At 39.4% G+C, this 22787-nt stretch overlaps 1 protein-coding gene across 1 annotated transcript in view; it reads right to left on the bottom strand.

Moving 5' to 3' along the window:
- nalf1a (NALCN channel auxiliary factor 1a) overlaps positions 1-21833 on the bottom strand; it is an 89887-nt gene extending 68054 nt beyond the window's left edge. Inside the window, exon 1 of the mRNA XM_056476535.1 lies at positions 20798-21833. Within this exon, the coding sequence (XP_056332510.1) occupies positions 20798-21484 (687 nt within the window). The 5' untranslated portion in view covers positions 21485-21833. The remainder of the gene's footprint in view (positions 1-20797) is intronic.
- Between the last annotated feature and the right edge of the window lie 954 nt (positions 21834-22787).

Genomic DNA, 22787 nt, shown 5'->3' on the forward strand with positions numbered 1-22787 from the left:
ATGGATGATGTCAGGTGACTGCTTTTTGTTTAATTTCAACTGATTTGGTCCCAATTATTCAGTTCCAGATTTTTGTTCAAATGTGATCTGAATGCTTTTCACTGTAGTATTTACATGTAGTAGCTGACAACAAAATGCTATTGGTGAGACTATGCTTGTATATTATTCATTCATTTTCTTTTCGGCTTAGTCCATTTATTAATCTGGGATCACCACAGCGGAATGAACCACCAACTTATCCACCATTTGTTTTACACAGCAGATGCCCTTCCAGCTGCAACCCATCACTGGGATCCATACACTCTCATTCACACTTATACAATATGGACAATTTAGCTTACACAATTCATTCTGCATGTCTTTGGACTTGTGGGGGAAAGTGGAGCACCCAGAGGAAACCCACACGAACATGGGGAGAACATGCTAATTCCACACAGAAATGCCAACTGACCCAGCCGAGGCTCGAACCACCGACCTTCTTGCTGTGAGGTGATCGTGCAACCCATGCGCCACTGTGACACCCTCCTTGTGTGATATTCATAAAAAAGTGTATAATGTGCTGTTCCTAGTTATACAAAAAAAAAAAGAAATTACAAAATTGACTGCAAGACACAATGAAACAATGAATTTTGAAAAATTAATTGCTACAAATTCGAAAAACATAGCTCTTCAAGATTACTACTGCCTACAAAGTGAGCCTGTGTTAGAGTATTGCCATATACTGATAACTCCTGTACTTCTGACAGTTAATGATTGTTTGCGTGCAGATCAAAGTATACCATATAGCCATATACATTTTTGTAATGAGTAAACGTGTAAATGTGTGCTGGCAATTACAAAAACATAGAATGTAAAAGCTATAATTTTTGTCTTAACATTCAATATGCATGTGCTACAGCCGTGAGGAAGAACCACAGAGATAAATTAGTAAATTTTATATTCAGAAGCAACTCACATATCAATGAGTCAGTGAGACAAAATACAAGCTTCACTTTTAAACACTCTAGCTATCTTGTCTGTTATAATTCCCATTAAAAGTGCACTACTATAAATGTTCATTCATTCATTTTCTTTTCAGCTTAGTCCCTCCATCAATCTGGGGTCGCCAGAGCGGAATGAACCGCCAACTTATCCAGCACATTTTTACACAGCGGATGTCCTTCCAGCCACAATCCATCTCTGGGAAACATCCACACACACTCATTCACTACGGTCAATTTTAGCTTACCCAATTCACCTATACTACATGTCTTTGGACTGTGGGGGAAACCGGAGCAGCCGGAGGAAACCCGCGCAAATGCAGGGAGAACATACAAACTCCACACAGAAAGGCCAACTGACCCAGCTGAGGCTCGAACCAGCAACCTTCTTGCTGTGAGGCGACAGCACTACCTACTGTGCCACTGCGTTGCCTACTATAAATGTGTCATTTTTATTAATAATGTATATAGTTGAAGTCAGAATCATTAGCCTCTCTGAATAATTATTTTTTCCCCAATTTCTGTTTAACAGAGAGAAGATTTTTTTTTTCAACTCATTTCTAATCACAGATTTATTTTATCTTTGCCATGATGACAGTAAATAATTTTTGACTAGATATTTTTCAAGACACTTCTATATAGCTTATAGTGACATTTAAAGGTTTAACTAGGTTAATTAGGCAGGTTGGGTAATTAGGCAGGTTATTGTATAACTATGGTTTGTTCTGCAGACTATCAAAAAAATACCTTAAAGGGGCTAATAATTTTGACCTTAAAATGGTTCTTGAAAACTTAAAAACTGCTTTTATTCTAGCCGAAATAAAACAATAAGACTTTCTCCAGAAGACAAAAATAATCTCACACATACTGTAAAAATTTCCTTGCTCTGTTAAACATCATTAGGAAAATATTTTTAAAAAGAAAACAAAATTCAAAGGGGTGCTAATAATTCTGACTTCAATTGTATAAATGTTTGAACCGATTTTCATTAAAATTCACAAATGAATAATGTTATATATTTTGTTAAAAACGAATCTGACACTTAACACTGAATAATCTTACTTACGGTTAGAAACCATGAATACACACTGCATCTAGAAAGCAACTCATAAATTGCACTTTGCTGGGAATTTTGTGCAAATAACAATAATAATAGTAATAATAAAACTCAGTAAAATGAAAACAAAATGGAAATCAATATTGGCACTTCCAAGAAATCAAAACCTGTATGGACTGTAGAGAGAGATACTGATACTGCCTGTGTTTCATTAGGTGAGTAACTTTTTGGATGGTTTCATCTAACATCATTCTGCTGTGTGCAATAGTTCTCATATCAGCCACTAAACTAATCCATCCCGTAGCATAAAATTTTGCATGTATCAAATGTATTTTAATGAGAGTTTTGCCATATTAAAACAGCACTGTGTTACTGCAATTATAGTGAACATATAAAATGTCTTGAGTAATTGTCGTGTCAATCCTTCCCTCCATCTAATCATTTGATTAGTTTGCACTCTTATTCTGTTTCTTCTTGATTGTTCTCTTGTGCATATGGGCCTGTTTGGACCTGGTCACTTCATGTGTTTTTTTCTGATCAGATAGCTATCTGATTTTTGGAAACAGATCCATTTGCATTTGACCACATGAATGCATCTCAGCTAAATGCATATGAATCCGATCTTCAAATCCTATGCTATATGCAAATGTATTTAGGTTATGCCAACTAAAGCACAAGATACACAGCATTAAATTTACTTAAAATTACTATTTTTAGAACCGTAAGCTATATATCTTACTTGGCATTCAAATTACTTTACACAACTTTAGCCTCAACCTCGGCCGGAATCGACGGAAATGCTCAGTGATTTCAAAAAGATCATCCTGGCGCAATTTATCAAATTATTCCAATGAAAGGGTCACACTTTACAATACAGTTTCATTAGTTAATGTATTTACTAACATGAACTAATAAAGAATACTTGTGCAGCATTTATTAATGATAGTTCAACATTTACTAATGCCTTACCGTCCAAATTTGTCTTTTTTAACATTAGTTAATGCACCGCGAGTTAACATGAACTAACAATGAACAACTGAATTTCAATTAACTAATGTTAGCCAACATGAACAATTACTGTAATAAATGCATTAACTAATACAACCTTATTGTAAAGTGTTACCAAAGAAGGACTACTAAGAAATGCATCTATATTAAACAATGCCATTTTCACATTTGTTAATGAACAAACTAGTCAGAACCAACAAACAACTCTTGAAATAAAAACTCACTCTTTTCTAACTTTCTCTTTTATAACTGACAAACTTACTTTGTACACAATAAATTTGAGTAAAAATTTGAATTTTTGCTCAGAAATATCAGGAACGTTAATTTCCCGGATGAGCCTGTCACTGTTGATGATGCATGCGCTCTTTCTGTCATGTTACGTGGGATTGTTTTGTATTTCTGTTGTGTGTTGTGATCACGTGACTCACCACTAGGATCAGCTGATCTGGCTTCAGCCCAGCTGTTGGCACTTAGCTTCTTCTATTTAAGAAGCATTGTTACGTGCTTCATTGTCAGTTCGTTACACTTGTTTATGGTCTCTCTGTGTTTTGTCAGGAACCTCGATCTGTTACTCTCTTGGACTCTCGGTCACCTCCGATTCGACTACTTCCTCTTCCGAGGCTGGATTTTTTTTTGTGGTTGCTCGCTGAGCATTCTTGATTCATTCATTAAATTTTACTTGCAATTGGATCCATCTGACTAGTGTGTTTCCAGAGCGTTACAGAACGAACTGACCATTCAACATGGATCCAGCAAGTCTCACACAGATCTCAGAGTTTTTAACACACAGTAGCGCTCATATGGATCAGCAGGAGAAGGTCATGACTACTACTAATCAGGCCGTCCAGAATCTGGTCACGCAGGTAGCTGCCCTTACCTCTCAGGTTCAGCTACTCACCAGTGAAGTCCTCACTTCGGAGGCCATGCCCGCTCCACCTACGCCTGCAGTCGCGGAACCCTTGAATCCTCCATCTGAGCTTCGTTTTCCTCCACCGGCTTCATATTCAGGAGAACCCCTGATGTGTTGCTCGTTCATCACAAAATGTTCATTATATATGGCATTACAGCCATCCCAGTTTTCCACCGTGAAAGCCAAAGTGGCTTTTGTTGTTAATCTCCTCTCTGGCAGGGCGGCCTTAAAGGGGACCACGGTGTGGGATCAAAAGCTTCCTTGCTGTGAATCCTTCACGGCCTTCACAGAGGAATTGAAGAAGGTGTTCGACCGGGCAGCTTCTGGAAGAGAGGCGGCACGCTTCCTGGCTGAGCTAAGCCAGGGCATGCGAAGCGTGGCCAATTACGCCATCGAGTTCCGCACACTGGCAGCTGATTGCGGTTGGAACACGGACGCTCAATGGGACATGTTTTTGCACGGTCTTTCTAATTATATCCTTGACGAGGTGTATACATTAGACCTCCCTAAAGGCCTGGATGGACTCATCGATTTGGCTATCCGGGTGGACAATCGATTGGCTAGGAGGGAGCCGCGCTGTAGGCGGATGACGTCACACGGTCTCGGAGGGTTTCCGTCTCCTCCTCCCGGAACTGTGGAGGTGGTTCATTCTGATCCGGAGCCCATGCAAGTGGGTAGATCTCGTCTCTCTCTGCAGGAGTAGCTACAAAGACGATCAGAGGGTCTTTGTTTTTACTGTGGAGGGGCGGGGCACATTGTGGCCTCCTGTCCTTTAAAAGCCTCCACCCGTCAGTAGGTAAGAGGTTACTGACGGGTGCGATTAACTTAAAGGAATCCTCTGTTGCAGTCACTTCACTTCCTGTCACACTGTCTTGGGCTGCAATCACATAGAACTGTCAGGCTCTCGTGGATTCGGGATCAGAGGGGAATTTTATTGACACAAGTTTTGCTTTCAAGTTAAGACTTCCCGTGATTCTCCTTACTCAGTCTATTTCTGTGCACGCTCTTTGTGGGCTTTCCCTTCCCTCTATCACTCACTCCACAGGTCCCATCAGACTGACAACATCAGGCAACCACAGTTTTTTAACAGACACCACTAATTCTACAGTGGTCCTTGGACATCCGTGGCTGGTTCTTCATAAACCTCATATTAATTGGGGCCAGAATTCTGTTATGTCTTGGAGTGATCACTGTCATGTATCTTGTCTCTCTTCTGCTCGTCCGTGCTCGTCTTGTTCTGTGTTTCAGGAGGAGCGCGTGGATCTGTCAAACGTGCCTAGTGAGTACCTCGAGTACGTCTCAGTACCTTCAGTAAGTCTCGAGCTGCTTCTCTTCCTCCTCATCGTCCCTATGACTGTGCTATAGACTTAGTGCCAGGTACGTCTCCGCCTAAAGGCAAACTATACTCACTTTCTGTTCCAGAGAGGGAGGCCATGGAGAAATATATTTCTGATTCTCTAGCGGCTAAGATCATCCATCCCTCCTCATCACCAGCGGGAGCGGGATTTTTTTTTGTGAAGAAGAAGTATGGTTCTTTCCGCCGATGTATTGATTATCGGGGGCTGAACAACATCACGGTAAAGAATACTTATCCTTTGCCGCTGATGTCTTTAGCCTTTGAGTCTGCAGGGGGCATCTTTCTTCACGAAATTAGATCTTCGCAATACCTATCATTTGGTTCGCATCAAAGAGGGACATGAATGGAAGACTGTGTTTAATACCCCCAGGAGGCATTTTGAATATTGTGTTTTTCCTTTTGGCTCCAGCGGTTTTCCAAGCACTCGTTAATGATGTGTTGCGAGATATGATAGATCAGTTCATTTATGTCTACCTGGATGACTTTCTGATATTTTCTCGTTCTCTCCAGGAACATGTGCAGCACGTCAGGCGAGTGCTTCAGAGGTTGCTAGAGAATGGGCTTTATGTCAAGGCGGAGAAATGCGTTTTTCATGCACAGTCTGTGCCTTTTCTGGGACACATTGTGTCAGTCGATGGGGTTCGCATGGATCCAGAGAAGATTCAGGCTGTGGTGAATTGGCCAACTCCAGATTCCCGCAAGGCCCTGCAGAGGTTTCTGGGTTTTGCCAATTTTTACCGGCGTTTTATTCGCAATTTCAGCCAGCTCCCCGCGCCTCTGACTGTGTTAACCTCCTCCAAGACTCCGTTCAGGTGGCCGAGCGCAGCGCAAGCCGCGTTCACCAAATTGAAGTCTCGTTTCGTTTTCGCACCTATTCTCGTAGCTCCTGATCCTTCTCGGCAGTTTGTGGTGGAGGTTGGCGCGTCGGAGGTGGGAGTGGGAGCCATCCTGTCTCAGCGATCCGCTTCGGATGGCAAGATGCATCCTTGCGCGTTTTTTTCTCACCGTTTATCTGCCGCTGAACGTAATTATGACATTGGTAACAGGGAGCTGCTGGCAGGTAAGCTCGCGCTGGAAGAGTGGCATCATTGGTTGGAGGGTTCGGGGGTTCCCTTTATCATTTGGACCGATCACAAGAATCTCGAATACATTAAATCCACCAAACGCTTAAGTTCTAGGCAGGCTCGGTGGGCATTATTTTTCGGACGTTTCGATTTTACCATTTCTTATCGACCGGGTTCTAAGAACATCAAACCCGACGCGTTATCCCATCTTTTCGATTTTTTCGACCATAAATTGTCCCTCGACCCCATTGTGCCACAGAAAATTTGTATTTCAGCTGTAACATGGGAGATCGAGTCTAAGGTTCGCACTGCCTTGGATGGGGTAACGCCCCCGGCCGGGTGCCCACCGAGCCGCTTGTATGTGCCAGAGCAGAAGCGGTCAGACATCATTCGATGGGGACACTCTTCTAAAGTGGCTTGTCATCCGGGGGTGAGTCGTACTTTATTTCTGGTTAAACAACAATTCTGGTGGCCAGCTATGGCTCGTGATATACGGGACTTTGTTTTGGCTTGTTCTGTTTGTGCGGTTTCTAAGACTTCCAATCGCCCCCCCGCTGGGCTCCTTCAGCCGCTGTCTGTGCCATCGAGACCCTGGACTCCCGCCATCCTGTGGCAATACGGCAGTTTTGACCATGGTGGATCGGTTTTCGAAGGCCACTCATTTTATTCCTCTGCCCAAATTACCCTCAGCCAGAGAGACAGCGGTTGCTGTCATTGATCACGTCTTCCGCTTACATCCGTCGGACATGGTTTCTGACAGAGGACCTCAGTTTATCTCTAAATTTTGGAGAGAATTCTGTCGTTTATTGGGGGCCACTGTTAATCTTTCTTCTGGTTTTCATCCTCAGAGTAACGGACAAATCGAAAGAGCCAACCAGGATCTTGAACGTATGTTACGATGTCTGGTATCTCTGAATCCCTCCTCCTGGAGTCAGCAGCTCTCATGGGTTGAGTACGCGCATAACTCATTACCAGTGTCTGCCACGGGCCTATCTCCGTTTAAGTGTAGTCTAGGTTACCAGCCACCTATTTTTTCCAGTCTGGAATCCGAAGTCGCGGTCCCCTCTGGCCCACAGGGCCAGACAGACCCTTCTCCAAGTGGGTGCGCGCACCAAGGCTAAAGCCGATTGCCACCGGTCTAAGCCTCCCGTTTACGTAGTTAGTCAAAAAGTGTGGCTTTCATCTAAGAATATTCCTCTCCATTCCGTCTGTAATAAGCTTGCTCCCAAATTTATCAGCCCGTTTACTGTCACTAAGTATATTAACCCGGTGGCAGTTCGCCTTAAACTTCCTCCCGCGTACAGGAGAATACATTCCGTATTTCATGTTTCTAAATTGAAGCCCGTTTTTCATATGGCCATTAACCCGCCCACTCCCGTCACCCAGGCCACGCACCGGTACTTCATACAGAATATGCACATTTTGGTAGATTAGTTCTCAAACAAACATAGAACACCCAAACACTGCAGTGCTTTTTAATTTTCTCCTTTACACTTGTATCAGAGTTGTAGCAATGTTATCAGCTTGTCATACTCTGAAAAAAAAAAAAAAAGTTGATGGTCGCCTAGCAATCCCCCATTCCATCAATAAAATTGTCAAGTGTAGACCGATCAGTGATGATAAAAAGTGGGGGGGGGGAATTGCATACTTGGATTGAGGAGTTTGTTAAAACAGAAACTCAAAGAAAAATGTGCTCCAAAGTAAGAACAGTCAACAATAACCGAGGCACAAATAATGGTATTTATTTACAAGTGGTGATGGTGAAACAGTGAGAGTCATTTGCAATTTAAGAATGAATAAAACTTATAAACACTGGCTATGGGTGGCACTAAAGAAAAGAACCATACAAAACTAAAACAGTCTTACTAATAACCTAAAATAATCCCCTATAATCTAATCTTTTAAAGAAAAAAATATGAAAAATAAATCTTTAACATTAATGACATCCTATCTACACTAACTAACAACTTAACCAAAAATACAAGGATTGGTGCAAACCCTCTTACCTAATGTATCTCTAGACAGTTGTACATCCTTATGTTGAGATGTATGATATGTGACTTACTTTCCAACCTCAATGGCAAACACAAGGGTAAGGAAGGAATGGTATCACAAAAGGTAAGAACAGACAGCAAACAAAAGTCAAACAACAGTGTAAACTAAATAATGATGAACAATGCCGACCAGATCAGAATATCAAGCACAAATGCAAACCATCAAAGCAAGAAGAAAGACTGCCAAACTGCTGGAGTTTTTAAAAGAGAGCTGGCATGAGTGTATTGGCTGAAATCAGTACTGAGTTGTAAAGCAGGAACCAATCAGGATAAAGCAATGACGGGATTGGTTGCAGCAATGAAAAGTGAAACAGCCAACTAGGAACAGCAGTAGGCGGGACAAGCAATGAAGCGAACTGGGGTGGTAGAAAAAACACAAAGATTAAGAAAGAAATAAATACTGATGTTGATCCAAGTCTCCTTCATTCCTCATTTTGATACTGTAGGTGTCTGTACCTACATTATGTGGCTCTCCATCTAGCTGTTTGAAACACATGAATGCATTCTTATCTCTCTCATCTCCTCCTTGCAGTCTTTTTCCATTCTATTCAATTATAAGTGTGAGTTAGGAAATTAGTCTATTGTCACCTTTTCTTTTGTCTCTAGACAGATCATGTGATGTAGAAACCTATATTGAGCTCTCCATTGAAGTGCAGCCACTGTTATAGTTAGGTAGACTTAAATATATCTCACACTGTTTTAGCCCCAGCTGGATGATTATGCGATGATGTTATCCGAGTCACCACTTTAAACACTATGTAGAGGATGGAAAGTGTGAAATCAATCATTATTCAAGAAACAAGAGATCAAGTCACCAAAGGTCTACAATTAAAGAGACTGCTGTTATGGCTTGTATCATAGTCACCTAATATTCTAAGACAGAAAGTCAATGTAACCTGTTCAGGATATGTAAAGCACACTGATTGCATAGATTTAACTACATGCAATAAATTATTTACAATGATGTTTGTTTGTTTTTGTATTTGTACTTCCTGTTGGGCAGCATTGAAGAGTTCAGAGGGTGTGAAAGGGCATTGCTCATACTTTAAAAGACAATGGGCTCTATTTTAACGATCTAGGCATAAATTCTAAGGCATGTCCGAATCCACTTTTTCTATTTTAAAGATAGAAATATATGGTTTGCGCCCCAGCACATAATTTAACAGGATTGTGCTATTAGCATAAAATACATTAAACCAATCAGAGTCTCATCTCTCATTCTCTTTAAGAGAATTTAACATGGCATGATTTAAATTTACATGGCAGTGGAAAAACTGAATGCTTCACTAGCGAGAAAACAGTTAAACAGACTATCTGCACTAGGATGAAGCACGAGCCTTCTCCATTTGGCCTCTTTACTTTCTCTTTACTTTGCTTTTACTCTTTACTTCTTTACTTTCGTGGATAAGGAAATAGTGTTGTACACACTCCACTGAAGACATCAATTAACCTACATATTTAATTTTGTTTGTAAAGCACAAAGATTTGTTTCAAAACTATTTCTAAATTCAGTTCTAATTTCCAGCAAACAAATAAATGAACTTTATTAACGAAGTGTAGTCAAAAAACTGAGTTATATCCAAACACACTTAGTATTGCTCCATATGGTGATGCATACGCCTCCCAAACCCAACAGGCGGACAAAACTAAACTTGTTTTTATTAAAACAAATCTAAATATGCAATACTTCTAATACTAATAATGGTATACTAATGCAAATTGTCATTAATAAACTGAAAAAAGCCATGGAGGCATGGATGTATGGTTTTTATATTTATGTAGAAAATAATAATTTTGCAACATTTTAATCTTTTAATTTTTTTCATATGTAAAGATATTTGTGTGTTGCTGTACATCCTGTATGTATTAAGTGTGAGCACTTGGACCTGCATAGGTGCATAACTAAGACGAGCTTTTAGTCTATTTCAGTTCCTCAAAATAGCAACGCTTAATAATACGCCTTAACTAACCTCCTTTCTAGACCGGAACACCCATGACTCCACAAAGTGACGCAAATCAACTTGCTATTTAAACAACATGGTGCAAAACATGAAAATTACTGTTGCGCTGGTCTGAATATAGCAACAATTTGCATCATACACATCTTGCACCTTATTGTACCAGGTGTATGATAAGGCCCAATGTGGCTTTAAGGTGTAATGTAACTCAAAGAATCAGTTTTTTACGAGTATTTTTATATTTGTCACATTTGATTAATTAGAATTTAATGCCCAATATACCACAGTATAGCAATGAATTGAAACTCACAAATCAGGCAGAAAAACACCTCCATTGTATTACTGTTATTTGGGGTGTTTGGGGATGATTTTTTAATTATACTGCTAAAATTCTATGATATATGAAGTATTGTCCGTGTATCATATTACTTATAATGAATTATTTGCATATGTCATAGATCAGAGGGCATCTGTTACATAAAACATGTGCTGCATAAGTTGGCGGTTCTTTCCGCTGTGGCGACCCCAGATTAATAAAGGGACTAAGCCGAAAAGAAAATTAATGAATGAATGATTATTATTATTAATGTTATTCATTCTTTCAGTCATTCATTTTCTTTTCGGCTTAGTCCTTTTATTAATCAGGGGTCGCCACAGTGGAATGAATCGCCAACTTATCCAGCATATGTTTTACGCAGCAGATGCCCTTCCAGCTGCAACCTATCACAGGGAAACACCTATACACACTCAATCACACACATACACTACAGTCAATTTTAGCTTACCCAATTTACCTATAATACATGTCTTTGGACTGTGGGGGAAACCGGAGCACCCAGAGGAAACCCACGTGAAAACGGGGAGAACATGCAAACTCCACACAGAAGTGCCAACTGACCCAGCTGAGGCCGTGACGCACTATTATTATTATTATTATTATTATTATTATTATTATTATTATTATTATTATGTAGTAGTAGTAGTAGTAGTAGTAGTAGTAGTAGTAGTAGTAGTGGTATGGATGAACAAACAAACATAAATGTTCATCCTTAAATTTGTGTTGTTTTTTTTCTTTTAGGTTGCCTAATAAATTTGTTGTCCATTGTACCCTTTACTTACTAAATCTATAAATCAGGAACAAAGGTATTTAAAATAAGAGGGCTAGTAAATTATGGCATAATATTCTCACTTACTGTAGGTGAGCTATGTGACTAAAGGCTTTTTTTTGTTTTTGTTTTTTTACCTCTAAAACGATTGTTGTGGGTACCCAATGAGGAAGTAAAGCCTAGGATAGAGAGATGGAAGTCTCTATTCTCTAAAGTATTTTGAAAACCTGTCTTGGAGATTAAAGAAAGTGAATCTGCATGAAGTCGCAAGGCTCTTATTGATTGGTTGACGTCAAACTCACAGTGACACTCATTAAGCTGTTGTACAGTCTCCTTGACAACCTATCCTCAAAGGCAATGCTGACCCATACAGTGGTGTTCTGACCTTCATCACCAGATGCAACTACATGCTCTAGTCAGTAGCAGTCTTCATGTACTTAAAGAAATCCCATTAACATTAAAGAAAAAAATTTTATTCTCTAAAATGTATGCAGTATTGTGCAGATAGCATGTAAACTAAAGATTAAACATGTATTTAAGAACTGTAGTATGTGCGTAAAATGAGCAGCCTGCAGAAGAGGGTGCAGGAGCATCCCTATAAGAAGCTTCCTGGAGAATAACTGAATATGTAAAGTGCTGAGTCTATATGAAAATACACACATGAAGCTACTGTATATCTGTGAGAGGCTTTAAGGAGAATGAGTGACATATTATCAAGTTAATGTACCATCATGACAATATATGTAAATACTCAGCAACGTTATGGAGATGACAGTCAATTTATGGAGATCGATGGAGAGACAAATGTATACAAACATTTGCTTGCACTCCAGAGTGTGAAGGGTCAAGAATAACATGAGCACCTAAACATGACCCTCGCAGTCAAGGAAACACCCTAAGATGGTCACATTGAACAAGATGCCAAGAAGGTGGGGGAACAAAATGTGTATTAAGAGGGCACAGAAAAGAGACACTTCAGATTGTCAGGAAGAGACTTAAGATTGTGGTTAATTAATGGGAAGGCTGGACGCTACGACAACAACAGAACATAGATTACTTGAGTATATTTTTGTCTGTAAATATACAGTTGAATTATTAGCCCACCATTTATTTTTTTCCCCAATTTCTGTTTAACAGAGAGACGGTGTTTTTCAGCACATTTCTAAATATAATAGTTTTAATAACTCATTTCTAGTAACTGATTTATTTTATCTTTGACATGATGACAGTAAATAATATTTTACTTGATATTTTTCAAGACACTTCTATACAACTTAAAGTGGCATTTAAAGGCTTAACTAGGTTAATTAGGTTAACTAGGAAGGTTAGAGTAATTAGGCAACTTATTGTATAACAGTGGTTTCTTCTGTAGACTATTGAAAAAAATAGCTATAAGGGGCTAATAATTTTGACCTTAAAATGGTTTTTAAAAAATTAAAACTGCTTTTATTCTAGCCAAAATAAAAAAAATAAAACTTTCCCCAGAAGAAAAAATATTATCAGACATACTGTGAAAAATCCCTTGCTCTGTTAAACATCATTTGGGACATATTTTAAAAAGAAAAAAAAAATCAAAGGGGGGCTAATAATTCTGACTTCAACTGTATGTATGTTTGTTTGTTTGTATTAAATTAGGGTAAAAAAAAAACTTGAAAAGAAAACAAGTGGCCACTGGTAGACATACTGTAAATGTAAGCATGCATGTTTTGCTCTGGCACATTTATACAGACTCTTAGTTACAGTGCCAGTGAAATAATGAAGCTCTGAGAAGCTCTGAAGCTCTGACCTTGGTTGCTGTTGTGTCCCTCACTGGAAAACTGCTGCAGCAGCTCATGGCAGGCTTTTATGAACAAGCAAACATGCTCAGCATTCTAATGCAACCATGGAGACCTGACCCCAGCCCAGATATAACCTTTTAGCTCCACCCATCACTCTAATCCCATCAAGTATACTGCTTTATTTTAACAAACAGGAGAAGCAGGTGGTCTAAATACCAGCCAGAGTGGAACTAACTGAATAGTATCCCTATTAATGCAGTACACAAGCTATAAAATATAAAGAGTTTAAATGCTGTGTGTGCCTTGATGGGCTAAAAACCAAGTGTAAAACATTTAATCAAATTTCAATCACTACATGCTGCACTATATTTGAACCTGAACAAAAAGACTGTAAACATCACGGTGAGGTGTATATTTAGAATGGGGAACAACTATTCAACCTGATAAGCTGGATGCCATCCATTAGGATGATTAAAAAAGAACCCGATTATGAAAAGCTTGAAGTGAATGAGCCTGGCTCAAATATTGAAAACACACACATATTCTCAATCTTTCTTTCTTTCTTTCTTTCTTTCTTTCTTTCTTTCTTTCTTTCTTTCTTGCTTTCTTTCTTTCTTTCTTTCTTTCTTTCTTTCTTTCTTGAGAAGTTTTTAGAATTCATTTAGAAGTTTTTAGAATTGCGTACAAAGACAGTATGTCCAGCTATAGGAGGGCTTTAAAATCTACCAGGGCTGAGCACCTCCGCACTGATAGAAAATAATCATAACAATCCTAGATTCTTATTTAACACCATCGCTAAATTAACAAATAATCGGTCATCTTTGTAACTAAATGTTACGCCGCAAATTAGTAGTGATAACTTCATGAATTTTTTCAGTGATAAAATAGAAGGCTTTAGACAGAAAATATGAGATATTAAACTTTCTACACCGCCTTATACTTCAGATCCAGTAAACACTCCACTGAATCTAAATAACCTACAGTGCTTTAAAATCATAGAACAGGAAGAGCTAGATAAAATTATAAATAGCTCTAAACCAGCTACGTGTATGTTGGATCCAATTCCAACAAAATTACTGAAAGAATTGCTACCTGTTATAGGAGAACCTCTTCTTAACGTTATCAACGCTTCTTTATCTTTAGGTCATGTTCCAAATCCTTACAAGTTAGCTGTTTTTAAACCTTTTATTCAGAAACCACAACTGGACCCCAACAACTTAGCTAATTATAGGCCTATTTCAAATCTTCCATTTATGTCTAAAATACTAGAATAATTTGTTTCTGCTCAATTATGCTCCTTTCTGCAGACGAACAATGTTTTTGAAGTGTTTCAGTCAGGTTTCAGAGCTCATCACAGTACAGAAACTGCATTAGTGAAAATAACCAACGATTTACTCTTAGCTGCTGACCAAGGGTGCATCTCGCTATTAGTTCTACTCGATCTTAGTGCAGCATTTGACACCATTGACCACGGTATCCTCATTAATCGCTTAAAGTCTACAGGTGTCCAGGGACAGGCCCTACAATGGTTTAAGTCATACTTAGCTGACCGTTACCAGTTTGTGAATATTAATGGACAGCCTTCACAAGTCAGCCCAGTAAAATACGGGGTGCCTCAAGGATCAGTTTTAGGCCCTTTGCTGTTTACAATATACATGCTACCCCTGGGAGACATTATTAGAAGACATGGGATCAGCTTTCACTGCTATGCAGATGATACTCAATTATATATTTCAACTAAACCTGACCAGACGTCTAAACTGTCCAAGTTTACTGAGTGTATTAAAGATGTTAAAGACTGGATGACCAACAATTATCTTCTTTTAAACTCAAACAAAACAGAATTATTGCTTATATGGCCTAAATCCTGTACACAGCAGATCTCACAACTCGACCTGCATACAAAGGGATACAAAGTTAGCGTTAGCTCTACTATAAAAGATCTGGGTGTCATATTAGACAGCAATTTAACTTTTAAAAAGCATATATCCCATGTCAAGTATGCTATCCATCTCAGATGCAGAAAAGTTAGTCCATGCTTTTATGACTTCTAGGCTGGACTACTGTAATGCACTGTTTGCTGGCTGCCCAGCATCCTCTATTAACAAACTTCAATTAGTACAAAATGCAGCTGCCAGAGTTCTTACCAGGTCTAGAAAATTTGATCATATCACCCCAATTTAATCCTCCTTACACTGGCTGCCTGTTAAGTTTTGTATTGAATTTAAAATATTGCTTCTTACCTACAAAGCTTTAAATAATCTAGCTCCTGTTTATCTAACCAACCTTCTGTCTCGCTACAATTCAACTCGCTCTTTAAGATCTCAAAACTCAGGGCTTCTGGTAGTACTCAGAATAGCTAAGTTGAGTAAAGGAGGTCGAGCCTTCTCATTTATAGCTCCTAAACTCTGGAATAGCCTTCCTGATAACGTCCGAGGCTCAGACACACTCTCCCAATTCAAAACTTGATTAAAGATCTATCTGTTTAGTAAAGCTTACACTCAGTGCACCACTTAGCGGGCTTCCACACAGGTTCTGCATCTTGTTTATATACACTATGAACAGCAGCTACGCTAATTATTTTCTTTATTCTCCATTTTCACCTGGGGATACTCTTCCAGAGGCCCTCAGACTATGCAGAGTCACTGATTCGACCAAAGACCAACGATGAGATGATCCCAAGGTTTCCATATCCTGGACCAGGCCATATCCTGAGCAGCTACTGTGGTGGTCATGGAGGAGTGGAAAACATGAGACTGATTCCTGTGACGCTCCAGAGACAGACAAGTCTTCGCTGAGGTCAGCTTCCAGCCTCCGCCGCTGAGACTGCAGCTCTGCACAAGACGTTTGGCCAGCGGAGAAATTCAAATGGTCATGCCCAACTGAGTCTGGTTTCTCTCAAGGTTTTTTCTTCCCTTTCGCCCATAGTGAAGTTTTTTTCCCTCTCCGCTGTCGCCACTGGCTTGCATGGTTCAGCATCTGTAGAGCTGCGCATCGTTGGATTTGCTCTTCAGTGTTTGGACTCTCAGTGGTGATTTTAAACCACACTGAACTGAGCTAAACTGAACTGAACTTAAACACTACAAACTGAACTACACTGTTCCAATTTACTATGACCTTTTATGTGAAGCTGCTTTGACACAATCTACATTAAGCGCTATACAAATAAAGGTGAATTGAATGAGGGAAAAATGCAACTCAGAGTTTGCAACTCTTGTTACAGTACGCTTCATATTCACTCACTTTTTTATCTTATTCCTTCTTATATATAATCTGAACATATAAACTGAATATGTTCCACTATCTGAAACAAACATTTTTATTACAAATACAATTACAAATTAAGGTAGAGTACAAATCTGATGTGGCAGATGACAGATCCATTATGTCTAATGTAATCATCCACAGAGTGTGGCTTGATTGTCATCAATGTTTGTCCTGTGTAAATCCAGATTTACACTGCAAGTATTCATAGCGCTTCACTTTTTTCCACATATTTTATATTACAGCCTTATTCCAAAATGGATTAAATTCATTTATTTCCTCGAAATTCTACACACAATGCTCCATAATGACAATGTGAAAAAAGATTTTTTGAAATTGTTACAAATTTATTAACAATAAAAAACCTGAAAAATCACATGTATTCATAAGCAAAATTCAAACATTTATGACAAAAATTTACTGTAAAACAGGAATTGCAGGACATAAAATTTGGAAACTGATGGCTACCATCGACCAGGATTGTTTTCTGTATTTTTGATGCTTGTAAATAATTTCCACTTTAGTATGGTGTTGTTTCATTGTCTATACTTAATGTCTATCTTCCAGAATGATACCATCTCAGCTCAGAGAGCTTGCATTTTCAGAGCACTTTCTGTGTATCTTAATGAATGAAAACCTCACAAGTAGTTCTCAGGCAGTGTATATTTAAAGTACCCCCACATAAATTCTCATAATATAGTAAAGAATTATCAACGCACAAAGTATATTTAACCTGGGGTTGTCAAAAGTACCAACTTCGGTACCAGTCAGTACTGAAATTTAAAGATTGTGATGATGCCAGCATTTCCTGGGGGAATTTAGAGCACTGTTGAGCAAATTCTGAAGCAGCTGATGACCATCACATGATCGACACATGATTCTGATTGGCTACAATATTGCTTCACATTCTTGACCAAGTGCTAACACAGATTACGCTCACACATGGTAGCTTTTGAAGATATGGCTCTCAGCAGATTCGTCTAAGCAGATATATTAAGGAACCGCATTAAGCAATTATCAGTTTTGCCAATCATAGTCACATCTGTTGAGCACAATAATACTGACCAATAGAATTTCTTTGGAAGAATTCTGGTTTCTTCACAGTTTTTAAAATTCTGTACAGAAGCCTGTACTTTTGACCACCCTAACAAACACAGTAGATTAGTTTTGTAAGTCACTGCAGGTCTGTGATATGAAAAATTTATGAATGGACAGTTGAAGCAAAATTCACTAAATTTACAACCTGTATTTTTGATGGAAATAAACTGACCTCAAACAGTGTTACTTGAGACGTGGCCATTACTGTCATTGGAATCTACATCATCAAACCTTAAGGTGCAGAGGCCTGTGACCCAGCATCAGATGGTGGATTGATTGTTGAGGGAGTGAAAGTGCTGTCACCAAGGCTTCTTCTTTTGGGAGTCATATACAGCTTGAATCTCAGTTATCCTTCAGACCTGAAATACACTTTTGAGTTTTTTTCAAAAAGTCTTGCTGGGACTTGATGCACATAAACTGTCAAACAAAATACAAGTTCTCAAGAACAAACTTGTTGGCTGAATCAGTACATCGTTCTGGACAAATCAACGAAATAGAGGAAGAAGCTTTTTTGTGACATTTAAATTGTTTCTGGTTTTAAAGGTAGGGGCCAGTTTTAATGTTATCTTTGTTGATTGCACCAGAGTTCTGCAGCTTTAACTGGTTAAATTGTTTGTTTTTATTTAAAGACTAGAGGTCAGATTTAATCTTTTCTTTATTAATGGCTTGAACTATTAAGCACTGTAGCATTTTGGGACATGCTGCCCATCTTAAACTTTCCTTCTTTTTTTTTTTAATTATTACAATATTTGAAGGCTGTTGCACATAGTAAAAGAACATTTTAGTCAATATTAACATTTTTAGGATTTTTTCTGTCATTTTGAAACAAACTGTTATTTTTGTGGTGGTTTTAAAAAAAATAGGCCAGTTGTATTCTTGAACAATAGCATAAATGTTTTTAAAATAGAGTCATATTTTGTATAACAATATTTGAAGGACATTGTAAGAATGTTCACTACTGACCAAAATGTTGTTTTTACATTTTTTTTCAAACTGTTGCCATCTTGTGGATGAACAACACCAACCGTCTTTGCTCTGTTTAAAGACAGGCTAAAGGCTGCTGACACGTTGTCTCTCAGAAATGATGAACATTTAAAATAGGCACAATCCTTATAAATAAACTGCATAGTTGCAATCTAAACATCTACATTCTTGACTAAAAAAGCCTCAAAAATACATTATGTTGTCCAACAGCTGCAGTATTTGTCAAACTATACAGTGTCCTCTGTTTGTTACTGTATGTGGCTGGAGTAATACACAAGGGCGAAGGGCTAAGAGGCTGAACAAGTGCTGTTACTTGCAGAATATCGCACAGCTATCAGACCATCAGATTCAAGAACCAGACAAAACTGTTGGATAAATATATTTGCAGTACTTTTGATTATAATTAGATTAGATTAGTCTTAGAATAGCACACTATTAAGTTTATTTCTCTAATTATAACCACCTTCCTTTGTTTATTTGTTTGCTACCTATTTATAATGTCTAGTATTTTCATAGAAACGAAAGCTTTAGCGCATTTACACAATAGGCTATAAATTCATACACAGACAAAAGCAACAGTGTTTCCCACACTCCAATGCAGTGATAGGAAGATGCCGAATTAAATCAACCTGAAGGCTGATCTAGCTGTCAGAGACAACATGTCACAGTGATTACCCAACCCCTCAGTCTCTCTCTCTCTCTCTCTCTCTCTCTCTCTCTCTCTCTCTCTCTCTCTCTCTCTCTCTTTCCGTCTCTATCTCTCACTGCTTAATCACAGCTGGGACTGGCTTTCCCTTGCAGCTGCTTGCCAGAAGATCTGACTGACTCCTGCCACTTCCCTCTGCATTATGGCCTTCATTTACACTTACTGGTAGTTTATCAACCTGCAATAACATGATTTGACAGTTATGTTAATGCTGGAAAAAGTCTGTTTTCTGAGGGTGAGAAACAGGACAGTCAAAAAACTGAATCAAAGATTCGTTAAAAATGCATAAAAGCTAAATGCTCTGTAATGACACAGTATGTTCAGCAGAACATGCACAAAACTTTTTATAGTTTTTTTTTCCTTATGAGAAGTAGCTGAATATGTGGTAGCATAAGTTGTCACGTGTACAAATCTGTGATAACTTATCAACAAGTAGAAAGACACTCTCACTGAGATGACTCTCAAACGGTGTTGACAACATTGTGCAAACATCAATTTTAATGATTATCACCGGTGTAATGATCTAGTGAAAAAGCATGTCCCCTTCAACTTCAACTGAGCATTTTTCAGCACCACGGACAGCGAAGAACCCAGCAGCACAGACTGACTCCATGCAGGCGGTGCTGTGAGAAAGCATCGAGTCCTTTGCCAGCTGAACCAGTGAATAAACAAATCACGCCACCCACTATTTCAACAGCTTATCTGTGTCTCTTTCATTTAAACGACAACTTACAAGCTCTCGGTAAATGTTTAATTAATTATACACAGCAACACAAACGTAAAGAGTACGGCAAGATCGCTTCCTTATCAGCACTCAGGAGCTATACACGATGTGTCGGTTTTTTTCGTCGCCCATGAGTAATCCATTAAAGATGACAGCGGGAGCTCGAAAATTAACCTTAATGTCAAGTTTATGGCAGTTAAGAGGGCACCCTGTTGCAGCGAGCGCAGAGTGCTGTGCAAACACGACAAATGAGCGAGGGAAAAGACTCTTGTGACAGATTAGCTGAGAAAGCACTAGTGCCCTATTAGCGTTATTGAAATGTAGCATGCTCAGTGTGGTGGACGTAAATGAACACCTGGCGGAGCAGCTCTCAGTTCCGAGAGACGCCGCGCGGGCACCTGCGTGCTATAGAATGACGCACGCACGCTGAAAGATTGGCTTAGCAGCGTTTTGTCCATTGACACAGTAACCTTGAATCAGCAAAAACATTCATTTGCCTCCGTAAAATTAGACTGGTTGTTCACGCTCCCAGGCATTGTATTAAAAAAAATAAGGTAAGAAGGAAAAGAAAAGTTTTTCACGAATGAGATCAGAGCAAAGTTGGCACCAACAAGCGAAGCGAAATGCACTTTACCCCCTAAAACATCATCATCACCACCACGTTATTGTCAGCAGTTACCATGACGACTGAGAAAGAAGAACCAACTCTGCTGAATCAAAAGCGAGAGATCCAGATCATAAATCCCTACCTTGCATTCTTCCATGCACGTCCTCACTGAGTACACATCCGTTTCGTATTTGTCTGCCATCATCTCAAATTCCTCATATTTCTCCTGTGCGTGCAGGTCGTAACGCTGGTATGCTTGAACACACAGACTGCATCTGTTTTGATCGCTGTCCATGACCGCGTCGAGGCTGCAGTTCAAATTGTCCGGACTTAATGATCCGTAAAGCAAATCCATAAGGGAGTACGAATTACAAAAGGAAAGGTACAAATCGCTCATGTTCACCAACCGCGTCCCCTCCGTTTCCGAAAGGCCCCTGCACAAGTGATCGGCGTCGACAAAAGTGAAGCAGTTTTCAGACAAACTATCCGGGTGGCAAGTTTCAAGTTGCCACAAAGGTTTGGTAGAATTGACTACAAAAATAGCATCTTCGTTTCTTCTGAGGCTGCTGTGTGTTGGAGGGAGGTCGGGTCTGTGGTTTGCGCTCATGTCCACTGATGCTAACTTGTCTCGGGTCCTTGTCATTTTGGCCTCGGCGCAGAACCACAGATGATCAGAAAGCAGAACGGTTAGAAATAAGAGGGACGCTAAGGACAGTCGCCATCGCTGGGCCCTCTCGGAGTCGGTGAATGGCTTCTCGTTCTCGCGGGGAGCACACCAATTTTTTAAGCCGTCATCTCGCTGCCGACACTTCCGAACACCGCTGGTCATATTTTAGGAAAGCGCAGCGCTGGCTGACTCCACCGTGAGGGCTTTTCTGCCACAATATTCATTGACGGGAGGTCTGCCTTGAGTTTTGCTGACTAAACGATGGCTAACGAGCGTTCGTGGCTCACCTCCGCGATTAACTGCAATTCCCGATCAATCGCTGTGTTTAAGGGGATTACTGGCTTCATTGTCGTATCCCCTTTTTCCGCCCTTCTCCGGAGAAAAACCCAGCTATCTGTAGCAACATGTCTCTCCCTGCTCGTCTGTCATGGGTTCCGCTCTCTCCGTTTGCGCAGAGCCGCTACAACACGGAAAAGCCACTGTCTGGCCGCTCGCTCTGATTCTGGAGAAAAGCGCAAGGACTCCTCGTTTCAGCACGCCAAATTTCGCCTCTTCTCGCGAAAGGATCCAAAGTCATTTTGGCCAGATGTTAAGTTGCCGCCATGTTCGTTTTGAAAGAGTTCTTCAAAGAGTGCAGGGTCATTTGCGTCAGCTCATGCAGTGATCATAGCGAACCGGCGAATAAGCAAACTGTTCATATAGGCTGCGCATCATGGAAAGATATAACATGGTTGGCGTCTAAGAACAGATGTCCGCTTAATCATCGTCTTAGACTTAGATTTGCTGTATTTACATCAACAGGTAGAATAGCTGCTAAATGGCTTATAGGCTGTCAAACAGCTTTAAAAAGGTATAGTTTACCCAGAAAGTATTCTGTCATGCTTTACTCGCACCCAAACCTGTTTGACTTTCTTTCTCTCTGTGAATCTACCACAAAAGAATTCACTTAGAAAAATATAAATCATATTTACAGTGAAGGTCAGCAGAGTTGAATGTTGATTGATTGATTCATTCGTTCATTGTGGAAATATACATTTGATTAATTAATCAATATACTTCATAAAAGTGTATACATACGTTTAAAATCAATTTAATTGCACAGCAAGAAAACAGCACACACCTTTTTTCCTCTGCTTGGTGGTTAGCATTTTTACATTTTTTGATTTATTTATGTTTATCTCCCAGTGGACAGCCATATGGTAGTGTGTGAACCTGTCACATTTGCATAAATTGACTAGCACACACTCACACACCATATAATGACATGAAGCCTGACACTTGAGAGCTGTCTAATCAACAGCATATGTGTTTGTGATGGCATTTTCTCTTCATCTCTTTTATTCTCTTATCTGCAACACGAGGTTTGATGAAAACAGAAGGCTAACACATGAAATGCATATTAATCATACATCTCAAAGAGTACAAAAAGGTAAAGAAAACACAGAAAGAAAACACTTGGCATTTA

Source organism: Danio aesculapii, chromosome 1 (genome assembly GCF_903798145.1).
Source record: "Danio aesculapii chromosome 1, fDanAes4.1, whole genome shotgun sequence".
Lineage (NCBI taxonomy): Eukaryota > Metazoa > Chordata > Actinopteri > Cypriniformes > Danionidae > Danio > Danio aesculapii.